At 37.3% G+C, this 16,084-nt stretch overlaps 3 protein-coding genes and 1 pseudogene across 4 annotated transcripts; 1 reads left to right on the forward strand and 3 right to left on the reverse strand.

Moving 5' to 3' along the window:
* Positions 1-233: 233 nt before the first annotated feature.
* On the reverse strand, positions 234-2,648 carry LOC110757988 (phosphoinositide binding protein). Its single transcript, XM_021959760.2, has 2 exons — positions 2,282-2,648; positions 234-1,118 (listed from the first exon to the last, which is right to left on the reverse strand). The coding sequence occupies exons 1-2, from the start codon at positions 2,518-2,520 to the stop codon at positions 443-445; spliced, it is 915 nt and encodes a 304-aa protein (XP_021815452.1). The 5' UTR covers positions 2,521-2,648; the 3' UTR covers positions 234-442.
* A 1,126-nt stretch (positions 2,649-3,774) lies between these two features.
* Positions 3,775-6,862, forward strand: LOC110757968 (Adenine nucleotide alpha hydrolases-like superfamily protein). The gene is made up of 2 exons (XM_021959737.2): positions 3,775-4,566; positions 6,583-6,862. Exons 1-2 carry the CDS (start codon positions 3,885-3,887, stop codon positions 6,600-6,602), a joined length of 702 nt encoding a protein of 233 aa, XP_021815429.1. The 5' UTR covers positions 3,775-3,884; the 3' UTR covers positions 6,603-6,862.
* A 2,317-nt stretch (positions 6,863-9,179) lies between these two features.
* Positions 9,180-10,482, reverse strand: LOC110757950 (uncharacterized). 2 transcript variants are annotated; one of them, XM_021959699.2, is made up of 2 exons: positions 9,642-10,482; positions 9,180-9,542 (listed from the first exon to the last, which is right to left on the reverse strand). In XM_021959699.2, exons 1-2 carry the CDS (start codon positions 10,129-10,131, stop codon positions 9,391-9,393), a joined length of 642 nt encoding a protein of 213 aa, XP_021815391.1. In that variant the 5' UTR covers positions 10,132-10,482; the 3' UTR covers positions 9,180-9,390. The 2 variants fall into 2 exon arrangements, with proteins under 2 accessions (XP_021815391.1, XP_021815392.1); XM_021959700.2 differs by having other exon boundaries at positions 9,180-9,509; positions 9,601-10,467.
* Positions 10,483-14,279: 3,797 nt separating this feature from the next.
* On the reverse strand, positions 14,280-15,095 carry LOC110757991 (calcium-binding protein KRP1 pseudogene; annotated as a pseudogene).
* Between the last annotated feature and the right edge of the window lie 989 nt (positions 15,096-16,084).

Here is a 16,084-nt window from a genome sequence, read left to right on the forward strand (position 1 = left end):
TAGTGCTGGCTCACGGCTGTATGGATTTAGTTTTAGATAAGCATGAGCTTTTGGTTGTAATTTCTCAAGATCAATGCTCAACCACCCCACGTGCAAAAAGCTTCGCCGAAAAATGTCAGCATTCCATTCCCAAACATGGGTGTGGGCCCCCTACTTTCAAAAGTTTGGGCACAATGGCTTGTTAGGTGGGCCACTCATTTAGCGACATCAATCAAGTCATTATCTACGACTAATTTAGGACAGCCCACGTTTAACTGCTCATTAACCAAAGTGCAGAATCATAAAACATGTTCAAGCAATACATGGACGCACAACTCAACTTACAGATAAAAGATGCCTTAATGTTGCTGTATATAAATAACACTAAAAGCCACAACAAAAGAGATCCAAAAAAGGATGGAGAACTTGGTGTTAAAGTCACCAAGCCCTAAAATTTCAGAGGTCAAGTCTTCACTGCGGGTCTAACCAACCCTAATCCTGAGCCACTCCCCAAATGCTTGAAGTCTTTTGCTTCAAGATTATCTCCATGGCCGGCAAAGCCTGTTCCACCTTTTGCCAAGTTCACCAAATGCCTTTCTTTACATCCCTTGTCGCAAACAAGGCAAACCTTATCTACAGCCATGAACTTATCAGCACATTTCTTACAAAAAACGTGCCCGCATGAACTGAGAGCCACGAGCGACATCGTGTTGGTCAAAGTAACCTTGCAGCTCGGACAGATAAATGTCTTATCCAGAGATGAAGATTTCTTCTTCTCACTATTGTCTTCTGTGTAATAAACAGGGAAAAGGGACTTCAGCTTTAGTTTCTCGCTTCCTTCTGGACAGACTGTGCTTGTAGAAGGAGCATCTACTTTAGCAGGAGCAGCAGGTGTAGCAGAAGGCAGCCAAAATGCTTTCATTGTCCGAAGCGCCTCTTCTTCATAAGAGGTGACCTTAACACTATTGGCACCATGGAAACCAGTCTTATCTCGGCTCTGGTTTCTATCATTGTATTGCGGTAGTGCACCATGGTTTTGCTGATCAAAAGCCTCGAGCTCTCTAGCTTTCTGCTGCAGTAACTTGTCTTCTTCCTCTTGGTTCTCTTGCTTCTGCTGAGCAGTATGTGCAGCTTGCTTTCTGCCAAGGGGAAGAAACAACCTCTTAAGCACAAACCACACAAAGGATAGAATTTATATATAACAAACCCATGAGACATTTTACTCATGAGTCAGTGAAAATAAATACAGCCAAAAGGCATCAAGCTCGGCCAAGCTCACAGCTTTCATAGGAAGCCTTGAGGAACCCAGAACACAAACATGGACCACGCGACTGCAAAAACTAACAACCAGCAACCATGTTTGGCTTCTATAAGCACACTTAAATGCATGTCAGTTTTAAAGTTACCAATTGGTTTCCCTATGGAAGTGCATATATTAGGCTCCATGGAATTGCACTACATACATAAACCATATTCCTCAGCAACAGATAATCTCATTCAGTAAAAAAACTATAAAACTACATTAGCCTAGTCAAAAAGGGTTTGAATATCATTTCTTAGGCTTTATATTCCGAAACCATGTTAGTGGCTGAGCCAAAATGATTAACCAATCACACAAAGAAAAGCTATAGAATTATGTTAGTTAAGATGCAAATTCAAGGAAAAATAACTATAAAAAAAATGCATTTCTTTTCCTATCTTTCACTTTTGCCATTACCATAGAACATACTTCTGAAATTCTTTCATCCCATAGAAGAAAACCCACATTTGAGTTGTAATCAATAGTAACATACTACACAGAAAGCCAGAACCCAATTCAAATGAGATACTACCATGGCAACCTCCAAGAGGAGTCCTTGGTAGCTGAAAAAGCTAGCTTCTTTATGAAGGAAGGTGACAAAACAAATATAAATGGCACTGAAATTATGATTACCAAGCAAAATCCCACTTTCAAATTCTTGATCCAATACAGAATGGGGCTTCTCAAACGATCTTAGGAGTGTCGATAGTGTTCTCTACGAGTTGAAGTTGGTTTATTGGGCCAATTAAGTACTTTCTACTTTATCAAAGGTGGAAGCTTTCGGGTACACAGTGATATTCATGTCATCCAAAAACCTAACCCTATTTTCGAAGAGCTCCCACCTCTATTGGACCCTATCTTCTACTCATAAGCTCTTTTTCAAATACAGAAATTCAATGCATCAAAGCCAAATTCACAGAGAAAAAGAATAAATCCGGACACTAATAATAACAAAAAATTGGTGAAAATTGGAGGTTTGAGATAGAGAGAGAGGCGACGTACCTCTGGATATCTTTCTTCTGAGAAAGCAAGCACTCGAAAATGCATTCTTTACAAAATACGTGGCCTTTCTGGCAGCACATGGGGTCAATGAAGTGCTTTAAGCAGAGGCAACAAGCGTCGAAAGGCTTGATGGAGTCCCTGCCCAGCCTCTCCTTCTGCGTTCCATAGCCTAGCTTTTTCTTCTCATCGTAGGTGAAGAAAGCGAGGTCATTGTTGTTCTTTGAGTGCCTCTGAGGCATATTTTCTAAAAGACGATTGAAACAAATTTGGATTGGGATTCGATTTGGGGATTTGGGGATTTGGGAATTTGGGAAGAGAGATACAGAAGCAGCCCTAAATATATTTGAGGTGCCTGAACCCGATTTCGATTTGGATTAGGAATTTTATTACCACCGCCATATTAAACGACATGCCGCGGGAACTACAACGACAACATGGCGACCCCAATTCCTTTTTTTCTCAACCATTACACTCTTACGCTAATACCTTTTGAATTGTACACTTCGTGTTGCAATTTATCACACGAAAAAAAGTTGGAGTCAATTTATAATTTAACGTTGCATCTATGGTTAAGTTATAGATTTATCAGTTTTTTTTAATTACAAACAATAATCTAAACTATAGGGGAGAAAGGTTTCTCACACATACATTATTATGATGCCATGAGATTCGAATATGAGACCACTAATCTGCAAGTCAAAGTCCTTTTTCACTAGGTTAGATCTCGTCGGATCTTCGATGTTCTTCAGTTTTTGGTGGACTTATGTCAATCTACTCTTGTTTTGGAAGATCTATTGTCTCAAATTTGGGTTAACTTTAGTTGTGCTTCATCTTGCGAGGCTGCTATTTGAGGTGTTGCGGCTTGGTCATGGTAGATCCACTACTCATTGGTGTATTGATGCCCAAGAATAACTAGAAGGTTCTCTCTATGCCATGCCCCGAAGGAAGATTAGCGGCGAATAATTTTCCTTTAGTGGACGTTGTTTTAGTTTTTTTATTTATTTGGTTTAGTTTGTTCAATAAAGTTTAGAAACTGTACGAGTTTTATGTGTTTTTCCCTCTCATGATTCTAGAAAAACTTAGTTGAGTTTGTTGGGTGTTTTTAGTCTCTTTAAGAGAGTCATGTTGGTTAGTGGTTAGTTTTTGTCTTTGATGCCATTGAATTAGATTCGGAAAAATTATATAAGTTAAAAGAGGTTTTAGAAAAGTTATTTTCTAGTGTGATTCCCTCCATATTGTTTTAGCTTTTCGACAAGTTGCAGAAGTTTTATCCATGATTACTATATTGTTATTGGAATAGCTCCCATATGTATCCTTTACTATTTATTCTTATAAATCTAATAAAATTTTATCGCCTTCTTATAATAAAAAAGTGGTAATTTGTAAGAATGTCTAATTAAAATAAATATTGAAATTACAGTATTTACAGAGCAAAATAACAAAATATAGAAGGATAAAAGAAAATATTAATTAGCTTACTCTTCTCTTTTAAGAAGCTTTGGAGATTGACTCAAACAAACACATGTGACCTTGACAGTGTTTACTGAGAAAGTACTGTGGTAACCCCTTCATTTGTTTCTTCTTCTTCAATATCAATCAATCCATGGCTTCTCCGAGGAAGAGCCCACTTAAAGAACCAGGAGATCGTCAGTCAGCGGCAATCGTAGTCCAACCGTCGTCCCCGCGTTACCCTCCGAGTGGGACCCCCACCTCGGGGGCCCAGCGCCGAATCGGGATCGCCGTCGATCTCAGCGACGAGAGCGCCTTCGCCGTCAAATGGGCCGTCCAGAATTACCTCCGTCCCGGCGATGCCGTCATCCTCCTCCACGTCCGCCCCACCAGCGTCCTCTACGGCGCTGACTGGGGCTCCACCGATGTCTCCATCCCCGAAGATCAAGAGTCTCAGCAGAAGCTCGAGGACGATTTCGACAATTTCACCGTCACCAAGGCCAATGACCTCGCCAAGCCTCTGGAAGAGGCTAAGACTCCGTACAAGATCCACATAGTGAAGGACCACGACATGAAGGAGAGGTTGTGCTTGGAGGTCGAGAGGCTCGGCCTCAGCGCCGTCGTTATGGGCAGCCGGGGCTTCGGCGCTTCGAAGACGACCTCCAAGGCCAGGCTCGGCAGTGTCAGTGACTACTGTGTGCACCACTGCGTCTGTCCTGTCATCGTTGTAAGGTTCTCCGATGAAAAGGACGAAAACGACGTCGTAAAGCAAGGTAAATTTGGCTGTCCGGTCGTGCGTGAGGAAGAGCCGGAGTTCCATGACGCTTTGGAGAAAGGTTGAATCTCTATCTCTCTGCACTTTCTTCTTTGATTTCTCAGCTCCATTTCACTTTTTCTCTTGCTAATTCTTAATTTATTAACATGCATAGAATATTAACTCTGCTTCTGTTAAATTCATTGTTGCTCTGTTTTTTTTTTTTTTTTTTGTACAAATAAATTCCTCATAATACAGTTTTAGTTAGTATCAGACAATAATTATGCATTGGATTCAGAATCCATGTGTTTGGAGATTATTGTCAGTTTTTCTTTGTTTAGTTTTAACTAAAATTGGATTGATGTCTGGTTTAAGATTCGTGCTTAAAATGTAGCTTTGTTAGTAGTATACTTCATTTGCCATATGATTGTAAATGACGAGATTAAGAGATAGCATTCAGGTCATTCTTGCAGAGAAGGTATACCATTTGCTTCCCTCACCTTCTTTTCCACCTGGGTATGTTTACTGGAAATATGCTCTAGTATGTTAAAGTTTTTGCTTTCTGATTTTTGTTTTACTCATGTGTTCCAATTCTTTAATGCTCTATCTAAGCCGCTGCAATCTAAATCAAAAAGTTGACAGAGTTGTATGTTTCCTTTCTTTTGATCTTTTGTGCCAAAAACACTGCATTCAAGAACGAGATACGTCATTAAAGCCTTATATTTTGCGTCTGGTTAATTAGACGGTTTCTCTTTTTTCGTCACCTCTTCTGAAGTAACGTATTACTATTTGTTTGTTACCTAATACACGTAAGCAGATGTTGTTCTGTTTTCTCCTGGTAATAAGTTGAAGTAGCTAAACACCTGGGTTGATATGTGGCGGGTGGTGATCCACTGGGTTGTCTCCTTTCTTTCTTTTCCCCCTCATTAAATGTAATCCTCAAATCATGGATTCTTCATCTACATTCATATTTAGATTTTGAGACATCAAGTTTAAGGGCTGATTCAGGATTCATTGTCTAATTCAGCATCAATGCATTTGATTTCTAAGAATCAAATATAACAATTAGATGTTGGGATTTCAATTTCTTTCATTTACTTTGATAGTGTGTAGAATATAAATTGCAGGAATGCTTAGGACTTCTCTAGTATTCCATCTGTATTCTTAGAGGTTTATTTTTTCCTTGGTTTAATGAAAAGAAGTCCTTTTATTAGGAAAATTATAAATGTTTTCTCTTGGCATCAATGTGTGAGTTTTTTCCTTTTTCCATTGATCTTTTGAATTTAAATGTTGGTTGCACAAAAAGTAGTTTGATGGTGCTTATAACTAACGTTTTTGCCACCTACATTTCCTACTATCAAGATACCGGGAAGAAAGGGAAAAAAAAAACTTGCGTATTAATAGGAGCAACCAATGGTGTGAATAGTAGCAGCCTTGCTAGTGCTCCATGTCTACAATGAGGACATCTACTACCAGTAGATACATTTTTGTTTAACGATCCTAAGGCAAATAGAAATGGCAGATTGAAACTACTATATGTGCTGTTGCATGGCTGGTATACATTGCTCTAGACCTGTCTTATGAGAGGAGAATTTTGTTTCATTTCATTTGTGCTGTTGTGTGGGTGGTATCCACTGTATATCTGAAACCTGTTTTATAGAAGTTTGTTCTGCTAGAAACTAACGATTCAAGAACACCGAACAAGGGGTTGATGGTGATTAGGTAAGTGTTTGATGAGTGATTGAATCTTACCTGTTGCATTGTATGCGTGGTATTATGACAATGCTGTTTGCATGATAGTGTGATACAAACCCATTGAACCCAAAATGTAGCTATGAATAGCCTATGGTTATAATGGATAATCATCTTGTAAGGGCTGAAATCAAATGGTTACTTTTAGAGTTCCTCCTCAAGAAAGGATGACCTAGAGGGCACGGGTAGGGTATTTAAGTAAATAAGTTCATCTTGCTAGGTTAGGTTAGGTCTTTTGGAATAGCTTTTCTATGATTTTATCTTCCACAAAGCATCATTAGAGGTGCTGAATCTCTCTCTATCAATGATTCAGTTGAAAATTCATACAGAATTTCATGGCTTGCAGATTCAGACAAGGCGCGTTGAACAGATGGGAGGTGGTGAAGAGCTTTCAGATGATGTTTATCAAATACTCCTGGTTCGTATGTAATCATGTTGTATGAAAAAGTGTGGCGGTAGTAGTACTGAGTCTGAGTCTGAGTCTTTTCCTTTTGGTTTGTGGCATTACTGACTGAATGTCCGAATCTGCTCGTCTTTTGTTTTAACCACCTATTCACTGCCTTGCATCTTTATGGAGCTCCAGGATGATGAATAATGCATGATTTCTATCTTATTCTTCCTTTTTAGTATTCTGAACTTACAACTTGCAAGACTGCACTTCTTCCTCTTCGAGATTCATAACATTTGTAGCCCAAAAAAAAAAAGAAAAAAGAACATACTGCTGCCTCTAAATTGTTTGGGGATTCATAAAACCCAACCAACCGAAGACCCCAAATTGCCTTTTATGAAGCCCTAAAGGCCCAAACCAACCCAACTCAGCCCCAGCCCTGATTTGGTTGATTTGGGCCTTTTGGGGCTTCATAAAGGGCAATTTGGGAATTTTACAAGAAACATGTCAGTGTGTCCTGACTCCGAGATCTGTATCTATTTTGATTTGGAAATTGGAACTCTTTGATTAGATGATTGATTCTATAGCTAGGAGCATGTTTTTTGTGATTGTTAAAATGGAAAAAGTGTTTTGAGTGAAATAAATCGTTGGTGCATAAATTCAAAAGGGTGGGCTAAGCAGCTAGCTGTTAGTCTTAATAAAATTCATCAAAGCCAATGAATGGTCTTTGCTCTGTTGAATAATGACTTAGTTAGCGTGAATCAGATCTCGGATTAGATTTAACCTTAATCATTCAGTCTATATGGGCATTTTAGTGTGTATTTTTCTTCTTTGAAGAGGAAACAAAGAGAGAAGAAAAAGAAAGCATTTGTGAAGAATCCATGATAGAGGATTTGGTCCCTGTTGTCAAGATTTCATTGTCTCTGCAAATCCAAAGTGCAAAAGAACGACGTCACTTTGGTGATGTAAGTAAAGGACGGAAGAAGGGCACAATATTTATTTTCCATATAAAGGCCTATGTAAGAAGTGGCCACCATTGCAAGTTACATAATAGGAAGGAAAGGAATAACATTATTCCGTGGTGGAGAAATCCTTCCCTATGCCCGTTGTTCCGTTGTTGTTGTCACATACACACACGCAGACGAAAATGGTGAACAGCTTAAATAAAACAGAATCCAAAGGGCAATCAATCAAAAACACAGACGGACCCAAAACATCTTACATCTCCAGGTGTTAGAAATCTTCAATTGGATCCACCACAACCACATAATAAAACTTGTCTCCCTCTACAAGCAACAATTTCCCACCACAAACAAAACCCACAAGGTCTAGGCTCACTAGCTCCCCCTCCCCTTCCTCTTTGATGATTCCTTGTTTCTTTCTTTCAAGTTTTAATATTAGTCTATTAGCAGCTTAGCTTTCTTAATAAATCACTAATCAAGTTGCTAATAAAAAAATATATACTATTTGCTAATTCATGAATTATGGCAGGCACGTGGACATGTTTCATGCTTTGACCCCACCTCCCATTCTCTAGAGCTACATATTCTACTAGTAATACTAATTACACATTACAAAAGCAATTTTCTATGCTTCTCTCAATCTAGTAACAACCTGCTCAGATCAAACCTCCCCAATATAATAACAAAAAGTCTACGAATTTAGAATTAAGGGATGTTTTAATTTAAGATTAGCATCCCCTAATTCCTCCTATGTGTTGTTGAGTGTTTGACAACTAAATTTGACTAGAAAAAAAAAAGATATTTAGTAATATCCCAATTTTTAGCACTAATAATATAAATAAGGGTCATGCTAGGGAGACCAACTTGGGATACCAACTTGTGTACCAACTCTCTAATAGAGGTGGAGCCCACCAATACAATGGGTCCCACGCTCTATTAGAGAGTTGGTACACAAGTTGGTATCCCAAGTTGGTCTCCCTAGCATTTTCCTATAAATAAACCCTACACCATTTAATTTCTATAAACAAACCCAAAAAAATTTCCAAAACATGACAGCTGGTCCTATTGAATTTAATTTTGATTATTAAATTACTTTGATGCCCTATTGAGTGTTTTGGGCTTTTTTATGAGATTTTGGAGTTGGATTTGTTTTAAGAAATCAATGATAATTTTGTAATTTAAAAGAAGTTAAAAGATTTTTTGTTATGTTGTAAATAGACTTTGGATGTATTTCTAAAATTCATTTCATATATAGTTTTTTTTTATAATTTAAGCTCTTATATTGGGTATAATAGTGAATCTCATAAAAAAAATAAACTTTGATCTGACACTGAGCTAACGTACACCTAAATATGGAGACCTTTTTATTATATCTTGCGTTATGTGCGCGGCTAAAGTAAAACCATTTGGTCTACTCGTATGGTCAAATCATATTCTACTTTTTTCCTTCCAAGATGCTGGAAAATTATGGCAGAGAGAGAGAGAGAGAGCTTCAAAAACAGGGGAGTGGAAAAAACTTGTGGCTCAAACTTTTTGCTAGGTGGAGGAAAAAATGGAGTTTGCTACTTGCAGAAACTTTGTGCAAACATAAAGTACAGAAAAAACAGAGAATAATATTGGGTTTATACAGCACAATTTGCTTTACATTATAAGAGTAATGATGAGACTTGTGAAGATCCAATTGAAATTTGAAGTCACAAAACTCACAATGGCCCTAAAAATGAGAAAATTCACCTGAAACTGTGTGACTCTTAATCTTTAAAGCCTTCATTAACAGCTAGATTTGCAGAAACCAATGATGGTCTTAAACTTGTTCTTGCCTTGATTTTTTTTCTCTTGAAATCGGTTTCACTTCAACATTGCTTGATCTGGTCATCTGGTTTCTCTTCCGGTCCTTGTGTCCCAATTGAGGCCCTCGTCGTTCTGCTTTTGAAAAGTTGTTCTGTTTAGGTGACGCTAAGAGAAAAGCCATAAAAATAGTAGCAAGGTTAATTTAGGTGAAGAACTGAAGTACCTGAAAATTCGAGTGTGAATTGCAGGAGCGCATGCGCTTACATGAAAATGCTGTTGTTGATTTGGAGGGGCTTTCACTGAAACATTCTTCACTGCTACTTAAAGAACTTGATGAGACTGGTGGAGGAGACCATGGAACAACTTGATTTTCTTCATCATCATCACCATCCCCATCATCATCATCACTACCATCATCTTCTTCTTCAGGGTTATTTTCTCCATCATCTCTATCATCATGATCATGGTCATGATCATCATCTTCTTCTCGTTCATCATTTTCTTCATTTCTGGGTTCCTGGTTAGAAGTATGAATGCATTTCTCACAAACGGAAACTGTAGGGCCGAGGTTGAGTCCAGAGCCAGTCCAGGGGGTTGGAGATTGACAGACATGGCAAAGCAGAGTCCTTGAATGCTTAGCCACCAGGAAGTTTGCAGCATGAACCTTGATGTCACACTCCCAACACAGGCTAGCCTGATCTGATTCACAATACATCTTTGCTACAGAATCACAAAGCTCACACTTCTTCTTCATCTCTCTCTCTCTCTCTCTCTCTCTCTCTCTCTCTCTGCCAAGACAAGTCAATCCCTCTTAGTTTTGATTCCTTAACCACATCTTACTTCTGCTCTTTGTTGTTAATCCCCTGGGTGTATATAAAAGGGCAGAAACTGGAAACACATGGTGCAGGGCAACTTGCACCTATTTATATTCAAAACCAGCCCCCTGTTTTCTTTCTTTCTTTCTTTCGTTTTTTTTTCAAAGACAGAATTTTTATTTTCCTTCTGAGCTGGGAGAGAATAAAGATACACCAATCACTCTGGCTCCTTGAGTTTATGGGGCAACTTGATTGGCAGAAGAAATACATACGTTGGGTAAGCATTGACAAACTTATGGATAACTATTCTTACATACATACTTATCCCATCATAGAAAAAGAAAAAGAAAAAAGAAAAAAAAAAGACCATAAAACAATTCATTCATTCAGAACACCATTGATTTTGGGAAGAAAAAAGAAAAAAGATGTGACAACTGGATGTGATATCACTGATGCTGATATTGTTATGTATTATTTGTATACATTTGTTTGAATAAGAATCACAACAAGACTTTTAGCACAAAATGGAAGGAAATAGAGTAAAAACTTTGTAGGCAGAGGCTTCACCGTACAAGTTTTTTTGGGAGAATGTTCTAAAATTACTCTAATGTATGAGGAGAGATTCAAATTCAGGTGCAACAAGGAAGATGCATTATCTTGGTCAAGTGGCAACTCATATTTGCAACCGTAGAAGTTTAATTATGGGTGACAATTAGGTGCACTTAGTCAGCACTATTGACCCTTCAACATGGCCTAGAAATTTGACACATCATATGGCACCTACCAATGCCATGCAATAGATGGCATGTTTACTAATCCGTAATTGGATTAGAAAGGAATTGAATTGAGGAGTTGGATTGAGAGGGGTTAGATTCTGGATTCCTATTGAAATTGTTTACTAAATCATATGGAATTGGAGTAGGAGTGGTACTAATTATTAAAACATCCTCATTGTTCGGTCAAAGTATATGGCAAATTTGAAAATTTGAAAATTGTGTGAGGATATAATGGATAAAAAAGATGAATTCCTAATGGGTTAGTTCTCAAGGAATTAGAATAATACCTCCCACCTAAGAATTGAATTCCTCCAAAATTAGGAATTCAATGCCTAATTTTGTGTGGACCTCACTTACTTTTCAATTTCTTAGTGTGAAGTAAATGCAGAAATTCTCCATATTCAATTCCTGATGAGAATTCCAATTCATGATTAATAAACACACCATTAATGAATTTTGGGGTGGGGTAAGTAGAAGAGACCAGGTCCACCCATCGGCCCCATTTCAAGCAATTTGTGGTTGGTCATGCATGCACTCAGTGCTCTCTGAATTTAGACACCCAAATGGATGCAAGATAAGCTACTTTTGCCCTTACATCCTTGTCTCTCATATTTAAATATCTCACACAATTCTGCTAACAATAACGACAATTGTTGTACTTGCATATATAGACAGATAGACAGGTGTCTAAATTGCAGTGAACATGAAATTATGTGGACTCACTTGAACTCTTTGAAAAAAAAATTCTTTAGTGTAGTTGTAGTGATTTAATTGGAACTTAGAGGTTGCTGGAAATGGGGTTTTTTTTTTCATTAGAAGAAATTCAATCACGTGGCATTCTAAAATGAGGTTTAGTGGGTTGGGGAAGTCACTTTGGTAGTTGGTATCTTCATGGCATTGGCAAGGTGTTCGATTTGCTTTGCATATGACATGTTTCACCATTGGATGGTGGGTTTAAAAGTCTCAAAATTAACTAAATTTGCCTCTTTCTTTAGCAATTTGGTAACCAAATATAACTTGTTATTGAAGGAAAAGAAAGTTGATTTTGATTACTTGCAGATGCCAATGAAGCAGGAGTAGCCGTGGGTCTTCTTTCCAAGAAAAAAGAAAGGAAAAGAAGAAAGGAAAACCTGTGGCCTGTGTGTGGGTTGGTGTCCATTTCCATTGAACTTCAAATTTTGATGAGTAGCTAGATCAAGTAAGATATATATATATATTATTGGACCAATCTCTCGCAAGCAGAAAGACATATCACATATGTGGCTGAGGTTTTTAGCTGTACAGATTCAAATGGAACGGATCAAATTATTGATGATCACATTTCTCGATTTTCTCCTTTGTTGCTTGGGTCATGTAATAGATACACCAAGGGTTGGCATGTTGTACCGCAATATTGAAAAACTGACTGAACTGACCGATATTTTATCGCAAACAGGCCGACAAGTCACAAAAACCATAATTATTTTGTAATTATATATTTAATTAATTTATTATAATTATTTTGTATAACTCTCTCATCTCCCACACTCTCAGGCAAGGTATTAAATGTCGATATTATCCTGATAATATTGGATTTTTTGGAGGCCGATATTTTCGCAACAAATCATGGTGTTATCGTCAATATATTGATATTTTTATTGATATTATCCCGATAATATCTGGGAAGATAATTTCAATATTTTTATGCATGATTTGGGCAATATATCGCGATATTATCGATAATATCCCGATACGAAACCCAAAAATATTTATATACATGGTTTTTATGAAAACCATTTTACTCTTTCAACACCTTAACCACCATATCACTTATGTTTTTGTGAAAATATGCTAATATATATATATAAATATACATGGTTTTGTTTTGAATTCTTTTTGCAAGAAACAAATTTTCACATGAGATGAGAATGAATCTTTGACCATTCCTTTTGGGGATTACATGAGATGAGAAACAATTACATGCAAAACTATTTTGGGGATTTATCATTTGATGACTACTCTTCACAATATACTTACTCTACACATAGAGATGATGAAGATAGTGAAAATTTTGAATCTCATTGGAACTCTATGTGGTACTAAGTCACTCATGTATCTTACCATACAATGTATAAAGTGTAAAATATTGTAGTAATTCATTATATATAAATGATTATGGTGTGTTTAATCTTCTTTCATTAATTACTACATATTTTCTACACTTACAGTGTTTGCCAGCTCACTATATAATCAACTTAAATCAGTTAAATCCATCATGCAATGCATTTCCTTCCAATTTTTTGTGATAAACTAATAGATAATTGACTAAATAAACATCATGCAAAGTTTCAATAAAATTTTTCAAGTTTTTCTTACAATTTCCGTGGTTTTTATTCAATTTTTACCGATACTGATAATATCCCGATATTTCCATCAACATTTCCGTATTTTTGGACTTCCGATATTTCCGATACCACCGATATTTTAGACCTTGCTCTCAGGCTTTCTCCCTCCCTCACTCTCTCGTCTCTCTACTCGCCATTCGGCTGAAACACACAAACCCAAAAAAAAAAATGTGGGTTTCAATCTCACCTCACCTCTCTCTCTCTAGTCTCAATCTCTCTCTCTTGTCTTGATCTCTCTTTGTCTCGCTGGCCTCACTCTCTCTCTCTCAGCTCACTGAATCACAAATGAGCTTATTAGGTAAACTTGTTAGGGTTTTGATTGGGAATATCTAGGGTTTCAATTGAGTTAAATGATGCAACTGAATTGGGGTTTGTCAATTTTGGGTTTTGAAATTAGGGATTCAAATTTCACAGGGGATTTTTTGCTGATTTCTCAGCCTAATTTGGTGTTGGCGGTATTTGGTGATACCGACCGCATTTTTGGTCTGATTGAGTCACGGTTAACCGACCTCTATCAGGTCGGGACCGGTCCCAAATATAGTCATACCGCAAATTGTTGGTTAGTTCACGATTCCCAAACTGAGACCAGCCCTAGAGACACCCAAAAATTTTCCCCATTTTGGGCTTAGGTGGATTGGGCTCCCAATTGGCTAGTTCCATCTAGGCCCATGATTTCAGAAAAGTCATGCACAAACCTGGATTGGATTGGTGAGTCCAATACTGTGATCCATGATAAGCCTAGGACCCAACTTTAGTTTAGGCCCAGATTTCTATAAGATCTTAATAATCTTCTTAAACATTCCACCTCCCTAATGTCAAAGCCAATAGTATAGCATGATCATATATGCTTTCCTATCCAAATTCAGCGAACAAATGACCCAAAGAGAAAAAAAATCAGGGGAAAAGAAAAGAAGGCAATAAACAATATAAAGAAGAAGACTCTCTAATAATTATTATAAGCTACCTGAAATTACAAAGTAGGATGGTTATGGAGATAGAAAGATAACCAAGAAGAAGAAAGAACTTCACAGAAAATGAAATTCCCACATTAAGAGAGAGAGAGAGACTACATTTCACCATCTAAATCTAAAGCTTCCACCAATAATTCCTTAGAAGTTTGCATCATGGCAGGGCTCAATCTGAACATGAGGGCACAAAACTCCATCTCATTCAAACTCCCATCACCATCCAAATCACCTTCCTTCAGCATGCACATGATCTCCTCATCACTCATGCCTTCCAAGCCCAACAGGCCTGAGTTCCTCTTCAAGCTCTCAAATGTGATCACGCCCTTCTCTCTGTCCATCAACAACCGGAACCCATTGCAGAGCTCCTTCATGAAACCATCTGCTCCCAATTTGTCAACCATGGCAGGAAAGAAATCTTCAAACACAACCCCATTTCGACAAGCCATTGATTTTTCAATATGGGAAAATGAAAGAACTCAAAGCAATTATATAAAATTTAAGGGCAGCTAGCTAGCTAGCTTTACGTGTATTTTTTATGTGAGGGATGGAGTAGTACTGTGGAAAAGTGACCATCTGAGATGGGGATTTATAAGGCGTAGAATTAAGTGAGAGGAAAATATGAGGAAGATTTCGAGGAAAGAGGGTGGCTGTGGGTGACAACAAAGGTAGAGTACAGATAAGAGAGAATTTATGTTTGTTGCCGGGATGATCGAAATTTGCTCTGTTTCTTTTTCTGAGCAGAGACTTCTCTTTCCTCGAAATTACATGGGAAGGTCCAGAAAGCAGAGAGGGTCAGCAGTCATGGCAAGCAATGTAACATTTTCCTATGAAAACATGAAACTTGGCTTGGCAGCTTTGTTGGCATACATTCAATACGTGGGGCTCTTTCCAAATCAGCATATATCCATCCAACATATGACAGCTAGCAGACACAGGAGAGGGTTTTGCCACGTTATTTAGTTAAGTTGTTAGGATGGAAATTCATAAGGATATAATAAAGGAGGAATTAACAAAGAAAAGAGTTTCTTGACCAATATTGATTATTATTATTATTATTATTATTATTATTGTTATTAAGATTATTAATCCTCGAAATTGTTTATCTAAGGAATTTAAATTGAGAAACGGCTTAGTTAAATTAATGCATTGTTTCTCGTTTGTTGCTCAAATCAAGTCCTGTTAGATTAAAAAAGAAAAGAAAAAAAGAAAAAAAGAAAAAGGAATAACATAATTAAGCCAAAAATAAAGATGAAAAATGATATAAGACCTAATTATATATTGTGCAATGAGACTCATTGTCGTGATATAAAGTACTATGCTACTTGAATTTGAAACTCCACAAGAGTGCTTTATTAGTTTCCTTGTAAGTAATTCTCTTTTCCCATCCAAAGTCCAAAAATGATTCAAAAGCATCTGATTCCGTCCATATATATAAATCTTTAAAAATAATGAACTTATATATCATTTACGTTCAAGAATTCTATAGTGAGGCCTTATCTCTCTTAATTGTTGGATCAAACTGGTTAGCCGTTGGATAAAATTGGTTTGTTTGATTCAACGGTTAAGAGATAGGGCCTCATCTAAGAGCCTTACACTATAGAATGACTCCATGTATATATGTTAAACCAAATTAAAATTAACTAATTCATCACGAAAGCTCCAAGTATTATTCATGTGGACTGAGATCCCTATTCTTAGGTGCTAATCAAAGTAAATGATCCTAGCAAGGAAGTTGTTAATTTTGGTAAATTAAATGGGATTTTC

Source organism: Prunus avium, chromosome 4 (genome assembly GCF_965620075.1).
Source record: "Prunus avium chromosome 4, drPruAviu1.hap1.1, whole genome shotgun sequence".
Taxonomy (NCBI): Eukaryota; Viridiplantae; Streptophyta; class Magnoliopsida; order Rosales; family Rosaceae; genus Prunus; species Prunus avium.